General features: G+C 40.0%; 1 protein-coding gene across 1 annotated transcript in view; it reads right to left on the reverse strand.

The window, feature by feature from the left end:
- Nucleotides 1-13,927, reverse strand: part of appl1 (adaptor protein, phosphotyrosine interaction, PH domain and leucine zipper containing 1) — a 17,881-nt gene extending 3,954 nt beyond the window's left edge. The window contains exons 1-21 of the mRNA XM_008408390.1: nucleotides 13,732-13,927; nucleotides 11,625-11,723; nucleotides 11,488-11,547; nucleotides 10,314-10,385; nucleotides 10,149-10,236; nucleotides 9,265-9,306; nucleotides 8,865-8,923; nucleotides 8,551-8,697; nucleotides 7,340-7,422; nucleotides 7,106-7,267; nucleotides 6,082-6,270; nucleotides 5,952-5,994; nucleotides 5,816-5,872; nucleotides 4,696-4,787; nucleotides 4,443-4,622; nucleotides 3,717-3,769; nucleotides 2,679-2,853; nucleotides 1,622-1,658; nucleotides 1,392-1,532; nucleotides 686-736; nucleotides 528-617 (exon numbers count right to left, since the gene is read on the reverse strand). Coding sequence (XP_008406612.1) covers nucleotides 528-617; nucleotides 686-736; nucleotides 1,392-1,532; nucleotides 1,622-1,658; nucleotides 2,679-2,853; nucleotides 3,717-3,769; nucleotides 4,443-4,622; nucleotides 4,696-4,787; nucleotides 5,816-5,872; nucleotides 5,952-5,994; nucleotides 6,082-6,270; nucleotides 7,106-7,267; nucleotides 7,340-7,422; nucleotides 8,551-8,697; nucleotides 8,865-8,923; nucleotides 9,265-9,306; nucleotides 10,149-10,236; nucleotides 10,314-10,385; nucleotides 11,488-11,547; nucleotides 11,625-11,723; nucleotides 13,732-13,785 — 1,974 coding nt within the window. The 5' untranslated portion in view covers nucleotides 13,786-13,927. The remainder of the gene's footprint in view (nucleotides 1-527; nucleotides 618-685; nucleotides 737-1,391; nucleotides 1,533-1,621; nucleotides 1,659-2,678; nucleotides 2,854-3,716; nucleotides 3,770-4,442; nucleotides 4,623-4,695; nucleotides 4,788-5,815; nucleotides 5,873-5,951; nucleotides 5,995-6,081; nucleotides 6,271-7,105; nucleotides 7,268-7,339; nucleotides 7,423-8,550; nucleotides 8,698-8,864; nucleotides 8,924-9,264; nucleotides 9,307-10,148; nucleotides 10,237-10,313; nucleotides 10,386-11,487; nucleotides 11,548-11,624; nucleotides 11,724-13,731) is intronic.
- Nucleotides 13,928-15,714: the final 1,787 nt, after the last annotated feature.

A 15,714-nucleotide genomic window follows, 5' to 3' on the forward strand; every position in this document is an offset into this window, starting at 1 on the left:
ACTTTTACTTAAGTAAAATGTTAATGTGGTACTTTGACTTTTACTTAAGTACATTTTTGACTGTGTATTTGTACTTTTACTTAAGTAAATTTTTTGAGTACTTTCTCCACCACTGATATTTGGAGACTCCAAACGGCAGACTTGGACAACACCTGTACATCCACAAAAATAAATATGTCCAAAATGACATTTCTGTTTGTGCTATTTTGATCAATTTTGAAATCCACGAGCAGAATACTTTATTCTACAGATTATTGTATTTCCCCCCAGTCCATACATTCAACACTCAATGTGTATATACAAGAAATAAAAATGAAAAATCTGGGTGAAGCAAAAATGTTAAAAATATTTTTGTGTTACAAACGTAACTTTGGCCCCTGAATACTTTCAACTACTTGAGTTCTTTTTTAATCAAATACTTTTTTAATCTTACTTGAGTAATTTCCTGGCAATTATTTACTTGAGTAAAAAGATGTCGAAGTAGTTTAACTCCGACTACTGTTTATTGTCCTCTGGTGCAGTTTTACCTTTTCTATCTGCCTTTGCTTGTTGAGCTCCTCCTGCTGTTTCTCTTTGGCCTTGTCCTGCTCCTTCTTCTTCTCCACCGCTTTACTTTCCTGAAAAACAAACAGAAGTTTACCAGAACTGAACCACTGAACGAGAATCAGCTCTGATACAGACTCACCATTTCTGAGTGGAATGCTATCTGCTTGGCCAGACCGATGCTGTCGCAAATCTAAAAACAGAAATCTGGGTCAGAATTACTGGACGATAAACTGTCCCAGAGGTTAACAAGGTAAACAACAATACTAAAGCTTTGAGTCCATTTTAATGCAATATGGTAATTAGGAGTGCACCAATTTCAGAGTGCTCCATCAGAGAGGACTGGCCCACCAGGTCATGTCTGCACATTTATAGTTAACAATAGTCACCCGACTGTTGCCAACTCAGCCACTTTCTCGCTATATTTAGCGACATTTCAGACAAAAAAAAATAAATAAAAAATTGGCATTGGCCAAACTCGGATTGGGCAGGTCAGACTTTTTAAAAATTGTTAATTGGCGATCAGTCAAAAATGTCCAACTGATGCATCCCTAGTAATAATGGCATAATAGTAATGCAAGAACACATTTTCAAAGATCAATAAACTTTAAATTCTACTGAACATTTAATTCTGAAAGTACTACATATAAACAAAACTGTCCTTCAAAACAAGAGGCTAGTTGAGACCAAAGCACCAGACTGAAGACTTTTGTCATCCAGTTTTTGGGAAAGAGACAAAAGAGAAAAACGATAAATCATGCAAATGGAAATAACTGAGATCCTTTTAATTTATTATGTAAATAATTGATTTTCAGTGAGAAATAAGACTCAGAGAACAGAACCAGAACCTTCTCTCCATCGTTGTTGGACTCAAAGACGTAGCAGACGACCCGAGAGTCGCCTCGGCCGCCGGCCGCCTGCAGGACGAAGCCGAACAGCCGCTTGTTGTCCTGGTGGGACGCACACTGGACGACGCTGGACAGCGGGAACTGCAGCGAGTCAGAGGACAGCGTGAGGAGCAGACACAGGAAAACTTTAACTAGGACAAGAGTAAAGAGGAAGACTGGGAGCAGCTTACCCTGAGTCGAGTGACCTGCGTCTGGGGATCAATGAGTCTGGAAGACAAAGGGTTCAGCTTTAGGTAAGAGTAGAAAAACAGCTGGAAAAATGGAGACAACTGGGTTTTAAAAAAAAAAGTTTTTATTTATTAATTTTCTAGAATTTTACTTCTCACTAATTTATTATTCCTTGATATTAAAGTTGTCAACCTTAATTCATTAAAAGATGGAATATAATTTGAATTAAGGTTGAACAAATAACTGGATCAATCGCAATTATTGAAATAATCGTCAGCTAATTTAGTAATCGATTAATCATTAATCACCAAAACTGTTCACAATACATGTACGGTTTTCATGTGGTTCATCTTCCCTAAAGGAATGTTATAACTTGTTTATTTTTAAAAGAAATTATTAGTTTATTTGAACCACTTAAGCTTAATATTGTATCAAAAAGCTAACAAGATTAAATTAAAAAATATGAAGAATGGCCAATTGTTTTTATCTGATTAATCAATACACTACTGAATTACTAAAGTAATAAAACAGGAAAAGGTGAAGCTCTGAGGTAAGTATGATTATTTAATTACTAAAATAAATCTCACGTAGTTCACTGTATGTTAATATATATTTCTAAATACAACTTCAGAAGGAAGCAGCATTATTCTTTAGGGCTGAAACAATAAATCGTGATTAATCGATTATCATCAGCTAACTGATTCATCGTTAACTGGAGAACACACACGTAGAAAAAGGCTAATTGCTGACGCAGAAACACTCAGAGCAGTAATTAAGTTAAAAATGTAAAAAAAAAAAATGTATGTATGCATCCTGTATTTAAGACTAACAAGAAAAACTTTGCCTGTTTTTTGGTGTCAGTTTTAGCTACGTTTTCGGTTTGCTGCTAAACTCCTGTGATTTAAAACAGACTGTTATTAGTTTCTTTTATAAACAAAGGAATATCTAGTTCCTAAAATCATATTACTTGTTCTCATGAAGTTAGCATCATTTGTGGCCTTGTTTTGTGAGCTACATGCTACGTTTCCTCGCCCAACAAACAGAGGGTGTTGTGGTTACTTGAGGCAGTCGCAGGTGACCAGCAGGTGAGACTCGGTCATCCTGAAGATGTTGTGGATGGCTCTGGCGGCTAAGATCTGCCTCATGGTCTCCGATATGACGTCTGCTGACTCGGCGGTCTTCACCTCCATCGACCCGAGGAACCGAACGATGAACAGCTGGTGGAGGATCGAATCTGGACCAGAAAACGGCTGCTTGTCTTCAACTACTCGACTTTATTTGTGCTGACATTTTAACGTAGAAGCAAAACTTGAACTAAACTTTTTCTCACATGGGACAAAATCGTCAAGTCAAAAGTGTTGGCGGTCCAGGAAAATTAAAAAATAAAAAACAATCAAGTAAATAGTCATCCGATTTCTTTTGTCCTATTTGTATGAAAAGGTTAAACTTAGTCATCATAGATCCAAAAAGTCAAAAGGATTTTGCTGTATTGGCATAAAGGCATCTAGTTTTCAAATAATTTTTAAACAGATTTCTTCTCAGTTATAAGAACATGATTTAGTTCTTTCAAAATGCTTTAATACATTAAATAAAAACTAATTTGGCTTTTTAGATGTGGTTCTTCTTATAAAAGCTTAGTTATAAATTTTTGTCATACTTAACATTTTCTATTGCAAGAAAATTATGTTTGATTAAAAACACAAAGTTTAATAAACAAATTTGTATCATTCTTGAACTGCAGTTGGGGCCACAAAAAATGTGTCAGAGGCCCTCAAATGGCCCACAAGCCACACTTTGGACTTCCCTGCCTTCAATTATTAATTAAATGCTCAATTTAAAACTTATTGGGAAAGAAAAATACAAGTTTAATGTTTATTTCTAGAAACTTTAATGAGCAACATTTAAACAAAAGATAAACTTAATTATTAACTATTTAGTTTTATTTCTGGCTCCATAATTGTCCAATTCTGGGCAGCAGAGGCAGAAAAACCAAAGAAACATTTCATCTTAAGGTGCTGCTGCTTTAGACACCTGACTGGAAATAATGAGGTTCAAACAAGAGAATAAATGTAAATTCTGCAGGTAAACAGGAAGTACCTTCACTGTCCTCCGCTGCGTTATCTCCAGATTCTCCAAACGGATTACTCCTTCTGCAGAAACACAAGCGGTCATGTCAACCTGCTGCTTGGATCACGTTTAGCAGGGTTTGTTCTCTTCTCAAGGTAAGATTTGATTCACACTTTGGAGATAAAAACAAAACAAATGAACTAAAAAAAAATGACATTTCAATTAACAAAAAATAACAATCAGGCAAAAGAGAATGTTCCTTTCAATAAAAAACTGATGAAACTTTAACAAAACCTGCAGGTGTGTGTCTGGTGAATGTTTGGTTAAAACATGTTTGTTTTTCATCCAGTTGGTAGAAAATCCAAAAACTTTACTTGAGCAAAAGTAAAAAATACAGCGTAGTAAAAATACTCCTAAAAATAGTTTTTTTTTTTTTTTCAAAAATGTTACTGTAATGTAAATGTAATTGAGTAAATGTAACTAGTTACTACCCGATCTGTTGAAATTTGAGCATGTAGCATTAGAAGCACCTGATTTATTAGTAACTTCTTTCTAATTACCTGGCTCTGCATTTGGTGTATCAGGTTTTTAACGCAACATTTCCAAAGACTCCATCTTTGGGGATTAAATAATTCTGGAGTGTTTTTGTTCTCATGTACTTAGAGGCTGATAAAGATCAGACATCGTTCATTAAATCTACTTTATTTCATAAGAAAACCCTGTGAGTGTGAGGAATAAAAAGGTTCTGTCAGACACCTGCCGGGCTGCGCTGCCGTCTTGTTCTGACCCGAGATCTCCTCTGTGACGGGGGAGATGATGTCAAACTGGATGGGCGTGTCCGGAGCAACCAGCGCGTCCAACGAGAGGACAGACAGAGCGGGCGACGGCTCAGAACCGACTGAGCTGATGCTGCTCGTTCGGCCCGTTCGGCCCTTACTGGAACGGAGAGAACAGACGCAGTGATCAGACTCGCCAGCAGGGGGCAGCCTGCTGCGTTTCCCATCCTCACCTGCTGGGTCTCATGCTCTCGTGTCTCTGCTGGAACGACGGCGACGGTGTCACCGCTTCCAGGGCGGTTTGGTTCACTCTGGCTGCCAGCTCCTACCAGAAACACAGCTGCTTTTAAATTTCATATCAAAGTTTTAGAGAGACGTTAATTATCACTACGACTGTGTTAAATCCCTCTTTAAAAATATTATACTCAACCAAGAGAAGCTCTACTTCACCAGCGCCGCTCCCTTGCGGAAGTAGAGCTTTCCTCAGCAAACTGCTATCATAGCAGACGTAACGGACCTCAATGCGTTACGAGAGACATGTTTTGAGTCAGTTTTGACTTGTAAACCAACACTGAGGCAAAGACGATGGGCAAAAAAATTCATTAACTAGTCCTACGTCATGTCTGTAAGGTTATTGGCGGGAAATAACGGAGAAATCAACAAAACCCAAGAGGTAAAGTGAAGAGGGACAGAAAGTCTGGTTGGATGCGAGTGTGAATGCTGTGGGACACATTTTGCACCTACAAAATGGGTGAGTAATGACTTAAATAAAACCGACTTGTGGAAATCTGCCTTCAGCAAAATGTTAATAAATAAACAGTAGCATGAAACGTGTTTAAGTACAGCAGTTACTGCAGGTTAAGTTTTAATGCTGCCATAGAGCTACTGTTGGAATCTAGACGCATAAAATCTTAAAATAACTACCTTCACTTATTGATCTGGAAATGATTAGATGCTTAGCATTGTTGTTTTAATTTAACAGAGTTGTGTTTGTTTGACACTTAGCTGTTGTTAACACAGAGCCCTTAAACCGTTAGCCAGATTACTTCCAGATAATATATTAGGAAGCAATACTAATATATTTGCTTATCATTACAAAGGGGATACCTAAGTATAGTTTTTTTAGTTTAGTTATTTGCCTAATTAGCCTAATTAACAGCAACCGTGATCATCTATTATTTTCCTCTAAATCTCTCTGACTGCAGCATGTTTGTGATGACAAATGCTGCAAGTACTGCACTTGCAACACTGATTGGTCAGTTGCTGACAAGTGAATGATTGGGGGAGGATTGCTCTGCGTCTGTTCTAATAGGGCGGATTAAAAATGAAATGCCTGTGAAACAGAAAACACACCTCTGCGTTCTCGCTCAGGTAGATCCTTCTGGAGATGTTGTTGATGGTTGCGATCCACTGTTGGAGGAAGCAGCAGAGACTCAGCGTCAGGAAACGTCAGCTAACGAAGGAGATGGATGACAGGAAATCATTTTACCTCCTCACAGTCCTTCCTGCTCTCCGCCTGCAGCGTCACGACTCTGATGGCACAAATAAGAAAGAAAGAGCCGTGGATAAGTTAAAAACTCAGGAGAGCGATGGAAGGGACAGAGAAGCAGAAATCTCACTTTTTGCCGTCGAAGGACGTGACCTGAAAGCAGAATCTACGGTCGTCCGAGTCGACGGCCATGACGGAGCAGTTATCGAGGTCCGTGACCAGGCCGCCCGCCACCTCGCCGCGGCCCTGCTGCATCAGGTTCCCTCCCTGCGTGAAGAAGTACTGACGTTCCCATGACGACGACACGAGGCCCGTCTTACTGCCAGACACACAGAGGAGTCGCGTTTAACTCCAAATGCTCAGCAAAACGGCTACAATCTGCCAAAACTAGCCCCTCCAGACTAGCGGCAGCAGCAATTAGCAAACATCTGGTGGAACTGCTCCACATCCAGAACCAGAACCAGAACCAAACCTGGAGAAGCAGCATTCAGCTTCTATGCAACACAAATCTGAAACCTGCTAAACGTGATCCAGAAAACTGCAAAACAGCCGAAACACTGAGCTCCTTTAAACCACAACAAAAAATCCAGATGGTCAGAGCTGCTTCTGAAACATTATAAATGAAACATTGATCAATATATTGATCAATATATATGGCATTTGACGAAATAAAATGTCGATTATTGGTTTTCACAATTGTTGACTAAATGATGTGCTTATGATGTTTTTTTACGTTTTCACGACATAAAGCACTTTGAACTGCTGTGTTGCCCAAAATGCAGTATACAAATAAAGTTGATTGATTGATTAATCAGTCAATTATGATTAAAAACAGAATTATTGCATCACAGTCAGAATGGATAAAAGTGGCACAAATCATTTTCCATCTAAACCTGTTACAGGACAAAAGAAAACACAAACATGTTGAACTTCTCCTAAGGATTTAACGAAACAGAAATATATTTTCTGACCTTGGCCTTCAAATAAAACCCATCTGTGTCTACCCAAAATGAAAACACAAACACATTATGACTGCCCATAAATCCTCCATGAACCCCGAAACGTTACATTTTACCTGAGAAACAATGAAAACACGGACTCTGATAAAACAGCAGTAGAAGAGCAAAAACACGCAGGAGCAGCTTGCGTCTTACTTGCGGATGTAAAGGTAGCCTTGCTTCCTGGTGAGGTTGCGACAAACGGGCGAGTGGGCGGGGTCAGGGTCACATGGCGCATACAGAGGGTCACATGACCTTTCCATCTGCTGGATGTTTTCCTGCATCTGGCCCACCTCCTCCTCCATCTCCCGGCGCACGCTGCAGACACGGTTCACATGTTTACCGCTAAGAATATAGCTCCTGATTACGGCGACAGCTGGAGGCTCTTACTTCTGGACGCTGGTTCCTATTGTTCCCAGGAAGTCCTCCCACTGCTGGGTGAGGTTTTCAGAGCCCAGCTTAAAGAAGCTGATCTGCACACAACAAATTACATTAAAATCAACAAGATGGGACAGGATATTAAACATTTTTCATCAAAAGTTTTTAACCCAGTTGTTGTGTACGGCTGCAACTAGCGTTTGTTTAAGTAATCAAATAAAAACTTATCACTTTCTGCAGATTTTTCTTTAAACTCCTTAATCTTACTTTATAATATGTTAAAATGTGTAAAAATGTAAGTAAATAAACAAATGAATGCCTTTCCTAAAGAAGAAAATAAACATTTTTCTGTCTAAGATGCAAGAACACAGCAAAGGAACTAAATAAATACTTAAATAAGTATGAATACTTTTTCAATTTACCAACTAATGGGTTAGATGCAAAAGGTGCTTAATAGGAGGATTCTACAGAATTAATAGGAGGATTCGACAGAATTTGAACCAGGTGAAGCTAAAACCATGACAGTTCTGGGTTTGAACATATTAACAAAGAAGGTTTTTCATCTAAATGCAAAATGTATAATATTCTTTGCACAGTTTTGGCTTTATTACTGCTTTAACTGTGTTGTTCTTCCAGCAAATAGAGTCTGTATACTCAACGTACAGATTAATCGATTACTAAATTAGTTGATAGTAATTTAAATCGATGCATCACGACCAACCAACACTCTGGTGGAGGGCGGTGGAGAGAAAACAATTCGACAATTCTAATGGAAAAACTAACAAAAATGTGTTCATCCATAGTGACACCTTGGATAGACAGAAATATGAGTTTTGCAATTATATTTGGTCCAATTTGTTGTTTGTAGGAAGGCAGATAGATAAATATTTCAAAATAAAAGCTGCATGACATTAGAAAAAGCAAAATGCAGTAAAACTGGTGAACGGTCCAAAAACAATATGAGATGGAATAAATGTGTCTCTCTGTGTGTGTCTGTCTGTCTGCGTGTGTGTGTGTGTGTGTGTCTGTGTCTCTGTGTGTGTGTGTGTCTCTGCGTGCGTGTGTGTGTCTCCGTGTGTGTGTGTCTATGTCTCTCTGTGTGTGTGTGTGTGTGTGTGTCTCTGTGCTCTGTGTGTGTCTGTCTCTGTGTGTGTGTCTCTGTCTGTCTCTGTGCTCTGTGTGTCTGTGTCTCTCTGCGTGTGTGTCTCTGTGTGTGTGTGTACCTGAGCCTGCATGTAGCCCAGTAGTGGCTCCAGCAGAGCCGTCTTCTTCTTGTACTGCAGTGTGTTCAGGGCGCAGAAGTAGTGCAACATGGTCTGGTGCTGCTTCTTGCGTGAGGTGTAGACGTCCTCCACCACCTCCGCTCTAACCTACGACGACAACAACAAAACTTTACCCTCTCATGGGGTTTCTCTCTGCAGCAAAACCAATTTGCTTCCAGGAAAAAGAAAAGTAAAGACAGCTTTTTGGGAAAACTCTGGTTGGTCGTTAGGAGATCAGATGGTAAAAATGTTACTTTGGGTTGAGATGTCGTTACCTTGTCATTGTCCCTCCTCTTCGACAGGCGGCTGTATCTGTTAATTGCCGTGTCATGATCTGCCAACAAAAGCAAATCAGTTTTTGTTATTTTCCATGCTGGAGTGCTTATAAAATTACTACTTTATTCTCCTAATATTACATCTTAATTCTGAGCCTGGCCCCAATACTCCGTCCCAGAACTAACCTGAATTCAAAGCCCTAATAAACAGAAGCTATAAAACATGTCTGTCAAACAAGATGGCCGCCCTGGGCGTGCTGACATCACTCTGAACTGGAGAAGATTTTTTTTAAATCTTCAAAATCCAAAAATTTGATTAACAGATAAATGCTGAAACTCCTCTGACTTTGGAAAATATGATGGAAGGAAAAACAGATGAGTGGCAGCTTCACTGTCTTACCATCGCTGGCTATCTGGAAGACTTCTTTCAGCGTGAGGATCTCTGGAAAGACAAAAACACCAGGAAGGTAAGGAAATATCCTCAAAACGTCCATTTGTGCTGATTAGAAATGTTATCGACGTCAGCAGCACGTGTTGCATTTTATTACATTTTCTGTAATCTTTGTTTCTGTGCCAACTAGCTTGCTTAAAGCTGCAGTATGCAACTTTTTCAAAACAATGGACTTAGCCTGAAAATTTTAACGAGCTTCAACAAGCTCCGCCCCCTCACCCTCTGCTCCGCAGCAAGAAAAGAACCTAGAATGCATCTAAAGTGATTTACAGATTATATCTGTACAGAAATCAGGCTGGTATGTTTCACCAAAATATTCTGTATTTAGTTTGTTTTGATAAAATAATTGCTTTGTTTTGCTTCTTGTAATTTTCTTGTGTAATTATAGATGATCCATCCATTTTCTTTACACCCTTGTTCCTTAGTGGGTCTGGAGGGTTGCTGGTTCCTCTCCAGCTAACGTTCCGGGCGAGAGGCGGGGTCACCTGGACAGGTCGCCAGTCTGTCGCAGTAATTATAGCAATTAATTAATTATAGATGATGTGTGATTTTAATTTTGTTCAATTTTAGGTTGGGACTACTGATGAAAATTAGCTCAATTTGCCCAACTTGGGCACGTTTACATTATATGATGTTAATTCATGTGTACTTTCCCTTGACAAATAAATACATTTTAATTCGAGTTTTTGCATTTTTCATAACAAAAAGGATAACATTTCTGTGCCACATGATTCATTTCAACTTCACAGTTGTTGCTCCCTTTGTAGAAAGTGACAGTGAGTTCTGATTGGCCGGTTCTGACTGGTTCTGATTGGACGGTTACGGTTTCCTACCCTTCAGGTCTCGCTCTTTGAACTGAGAGATGGGGAACATCATCGCGTCGGCCAGCTGGGTGGACAGGACAGCGTGACAGGAACTCAGCTGGACAGAGACAGGGACACTGGACGTTAGGACGCGCTCTGAACCGCGGTCCCATCTGTCCCAGAACCGGGACTCACCTCATCAATGACCTTAGCAAACTGCTGCAGGGTGGAGCTCATCACCTCATCGTCGCCCCCTAGAGGAAAACGCTGCAGCAGAAACACAGAATGCTGGGTTTGGTTAACCCTACCGGGACGAAACCCGCTGTGGAGCGGGCAAGCACGTGACACATTTATAAGGCTTCGTAATAACACAGACGGCATACCGAGTGTTCATTTCACCTTTGGTGGACAGTACGGACTTCAAATTTTATAAAAGTGGTATTTTTATATTGGTTTTGTGGTTATTTACTTGAAAATAAAGCAAGGAATATGATCGATCATTTCCGCCTTACTGTGTGGGGGTCTAACTGTACCACATTTTGACACAACCAATGAAAATATGTTGATGGTCTGTTGCTAGGTAGAACGGAGACACGTAGATTATGAGATTAATCTAAAAATGTCTTCGTTTTTGACCCTTTAATTTACTTCTCTTTTAAAATGACATCTACAAAAGTGTTGGATCATTATTTGCGGAGGGCGGCGCTCTTGCATCCGCCTACGAGTTGTTGTGAAGTGCTAGCAGCATGGTGTTGAAATGTGTAGCGTAGCAGAGGAAACTAAATCAATCAATTAAAAAAAGTAAATGATAAATCGATCGTAGGTGATGAGTGACAGCGGTAACAAAAATCTAATTAGCAATGAGTCACATCACTGCTTGCATTCAAATTTGTATGTTTTCCATCTAGGAAGACAAGGATGTTAAATAAACTGGACAATATGCTGGCAGTTTAGTGACATTTCCACAGTTGTGGTTTTGACCAGTCTTGTAAATCCAGAGTCCTCAATGTCCGAGACTGAAACCGGTCTGGAGTTCTACAACGCTGGCTTTATTCTGCTGCCTCTTTCTTACATTTCTGACTTCAAATGCTTCTGCAATTTTCACTCTGCATTTTCGCAGGAAATAAAAAAATTTCTAGTTATGACTATATTTATATAACATTTTGTAGCCTGGCCCTGAAACTCCAGTTGGGATGATTGAAATAAAAACTGCTTTTTGAAAATATTTTCTGTCTTTTATAACATCATTTGTTTCAGAAAATGAAATGCATTAAAATAGGAAATCGGTTCAGGTATGAGAAAATCTGAGGTTTATTTTGAAGCCGCATCGCCCAGCCCTACCAGACGTTTGCATTTTCCTGGTTTCTACCTGTTTGTCGTACTCCTTCAGCAGTCGGGAGGTCAGGTGCGTCGCTGCACTCAGTTCATTCTGCAACACAAACATGGATCCCTGTGATGTTGAGGCTCCAACAGAGTTAAAGATGCACCACTCCTGCAGGCCTGTACCTGTGCATCATAAATCCTCTGCATGGCCTGATAGAGCTGTGTGCAGTAGTTGGAGATGGCGGCGGTGTCCTCCTCAAACACTCCCAGCAGGGAGCGCGTCTACAGGCAGAAAGTAGAAAGCGACAGGAGCAAGAAGGAAGTCAGCGTGACACACAGGATCTCAATGAGCGCTGACTGAGCAAATCCACACCCACATCTGCTAAACGTCCCCACAGCACTCAAGGTGTGTCTCCACGATATTTCACTCACACGTCAGTCTAGTTTTAATATAACCCTTCCCTAACCCTTCCCTTCCTAACCCTTCCCTTAAAATAAGACAAAACTAACATAAAAGTAACTTTTCCACAAAAAAATATTTTGTTTTAAGTCAGTAATTCTTTAATATTTATTAAAAGGTTCTAGTTCCTTCACAGGTAATTTCACTTTTAACAAGACATTTCCCATGTAATCAGTCAAATAGGTTAATATTAGAGACTCATTGACTTAAACCAAGCGTCCATGTCTTGTTGAAAAGCGACATATGAATTAGTTTCGTCTTATTTCAAGTGCACCAAGATAAACTAGATCAAAAATTACTTGGCAAGATTTTCTGTTTTTGTAGTGCAGCATGCACAAATGTTTGTAGAAATGTCTCCTATTGGTGAAATATTTCCAAATCTGGTTGATGTTTTGAGTAAAACATCTTTCGTTGCAAAGTTTCCTAAACCAGTTTGAATATTTTTTTTAAAGCTCTGGTGAAACTGGTGAAGAAAACACAGATTTGTAATCCGCCTCTGCCACCAAGCTAGTTCTGGCTTGCTCTCCACACAGGTTGGACTCCTCCAGGGCTGCAACTAGTCACAGATCCAGTTTGTGTCATCATGGAGAGGCGGTGGCTCTGTTGGCATCTCCAGGTCACGACCTCCCTCCATGTCTGAGGCCATGATGGTTCCCATAGATAAGAAGATGGACTGCCCAGAACTTAAACAGACTTTTCTGAGCTTTGCATCATGTTCTAAAGTTATTCTCTCATCCAAAACGTACCTGGAGTATTCCCTTGATTCTTTCACGCATATCTGAGAAAAACTGTAATCGGCACGGCAACCATTCAGCTGTCCAAAACACCTGGGTTGACCTAGCCCCGCCTTCAAGGAGCTGCAGTTTCCAAGCTTCAGAGGTTCCAGCCTCACAAAGCAGAACTACTACTCAGCTCCTTCAGACTAGCCAGCAGAAATTAGCAAACACCTGAAGGAACTGCACATCTGCTGAACTTTACGAGCTGCTTCTCAGTGCAACGTTGGTAAAAACGTTGTTAAAGGATTAAGAGCGATGTTGTGGTGACTTCCTGGAGGCGTTGTTTCAGAAAGACAAGGAATTTTTAAAGAGACAGAGGCCCAATTTCTAGGGATTAAATATCAATGTCATTTTTCTTATAGGTCATATTATATGTATAGCATTTTTATAAAAACTGAAGGTAACACAGATAATTGACTGTGCTATGACATGGCACTCTCTGCCTGTAAAACAAACATTACTGCCCCTTTAAGTATCTCAGTGTTTTCTTCAAGTGGGAGTTTGATGGTTGAACTGGGAGCTCTTCCTGTTCAGGATTGTGAAAAGGAGCTGAGCAAAAAAACAACATTACAAAACAAACATCAGATCCCATCTAACTACAAATAATCGTTACATTTCATCTTTTCAGACTCGATGCATAACGCTGTCAGGTACGACATTCTGCAGCCAACATGTGACGTCACAGCAGGTGTTTTGCCTCACATTTGCAGCAGATAAGGGTTACAGTATCACTAAGCGGATTTTTATGCAAAAGTGACAGGAAGCCGCCGGATGTCACTGGTTTGTGACCAGTGGGTTGGGTGTCGTCACTGGGAATGATGCGGGATTGGCTAGGGAAACGGTGGCAGTTAGATTTCTGATTACCGAGACGTTTTACCGGCATCCGGTAGTTTTATTGACAGGGCAGCCCAGCGGAAACGGGGATCAACTGATCCATTCGGGTTACAGACTGTTAGCATTGAGCTGGAGCACTCTGCTGGATGGTGACAAACACTCTTAGCCTAGCTAGCGGCTAACGAACCGTTAGCGGTGGTCCGGGGGAAACAACAGTTACCTGCGGACTGTCCTCCAACGTCTCCTCCAATGGCAGCTTCTCTATTCCGGGCATAGCCGCGATTGGCGCTTCGGTATCGGAGCGAATTGGCAAAGAAAACACAAAACAAATCGGCCCGACAACTCCCACTCAAGATTTCTTGGTTCCACGAATTCACAACACCCCAAATGAGCTCCTCCCGGTTCAGCCTGGCCCCGCCCACCAGAAGGATTGTGATTGGCTGGTACAGACTTTCGTGAATTTAATTGGCTTCTCGTTTAAATGGAAATAGGCGCCATTTTGGCTCAGAGTGGGCTTGTTACCTTATTGTTGGTGTCTCTAAAGATAGGAGCCACAATGGAGATCTCCGTTTGTGAAAGAAGAAAAACGGCTCTTTGCCAATTTGTTCCCTCATTTCGTACAGTCCTACTTCAAACACACCGTTTCATACCCACGTACTTAACCATGTTATATATATTTTTCCGCTGGAGCGTTATCCTTAATGAAGACACATTATCATAACAGTTCTCTAATCTCCCACTCAGCAACAAAAACAGCATTTCAGAACCAATGTGCTTATTTGCTGAGACAGGTTTATGAACAAATCAAAGCTTAAACGCAAAGAAAAGATTGAATTTGTAGCATCAGATGGTAACCAAACAATTGTTAAAATCCTATATTTATCATTGCTGAAACCATCAAATCAAACTTATTAATATTCTCATTCTCATATATACAAATACACATTTCAGATTTGTGCTCTGCTTATATGGGAGCCTTCTGATGATCTGGGGTTTGTAAGAAATGACTTTGCCATTTTCTCAAAACTAATACACCCACACTTAGATTTTAGTTCTGATCCCTTTTTGAAGTAGTTGAGTCAAATATGACCCCTGATCAAGATGACCATACGTGACCTCCCACTGGTATATTATTTATTCGAGTTGTACAGGTGCTGGTCAAAAAATTTGAATATCATGAAACAGTTTATTCAAATCAGTAATTCCATTCAAAATGTCAAATTTGTATATTATATTCATTCATTACAAACAGACTGATATATTTCAAATGTTTATTTCTTTTAGTGTTGATGTTAACTAATGTAAACTCCAAATTCAGTATCTCAGAAAATTATAATATTGTGAAAAGGTTCAATATTGAAGACTCAGTCTATTCAGCTGATTAACTCAAAACACCTGCAAACGCTTTTAAATCGTCTCCCAGTCCAGTTCTGTAGGTAATACAATCATGGGGATGACTGCTGACCTGACAGCTGTCCAAAAGACAGACGACCATTGACACTTTGCACAAGGAGGTAAAGTCACAAAAGGTCTTTGCTAAAGAAGCTGGTTGTGCACAGAGCTCCGTGTTCAAACACATTCATAGAGAGGAAGAATAGAAAAAAGTGGACAAGCGATCCGGGATAACCGCACTGGAGGGGATTATGAAACAAAACCCATTCAAAAATGTTGGGGAAGATTCACAAAGAGAGACAACAGCTGGAGTCAAGAAGCACCATGAAAAAATCTTCAGCAAGTCAAAAACACATTGCAACTGGTCAAGAAATCATGTAAACGCTGTTTTTCATGCCACGATGCCTATAAATCCCATCCAAAAGCCATTTTAAAGACCACATCCTGAACGGCAAAAACAAAGATGTTTATTCGTGACGTCATGCGTCATTGAAGAAGCAGCATCCAGTGGCCTGAATAAACACATTTTTGACATTCACAATACGTCTTAAAATCTTCTGCATGGCGGGATTCTTGCGGGATTTCTATGACGTCCTAATGCTGTTTTTGTCATAATGTTTCAGACGTGTGAGAAAAGTTGTGATTTGTGGCACTTTTGGGTTGACAAACCAGTTGGCGACCAAAAATAAATAAATAAATAACGACGTGAAATAGCAATAGGGGTGAAATTTCTATGAAAGGCCGATACTAATATGAAGTGGACATTGAATTGAGAAATTGTATTACTAATGTCACGTAAATTATAATTTTT

This window comes from Poecilia reticulata, linkage group LG5 (genome assembly GCF_000633615.1).
Source record: "Poecilia reticulata strain Guanapo linkage group LG5, Guppy_female_1.0+MT, whole genome shotgun sequence".
Classification (NCBI taxonomy): domain Eukaryota; kingdom Metazoa; phylum Chordata; class Actinopteri; order Cyprinodontiformes; family Poeciliidae; genus Poecilia; species Poecilia reticulata.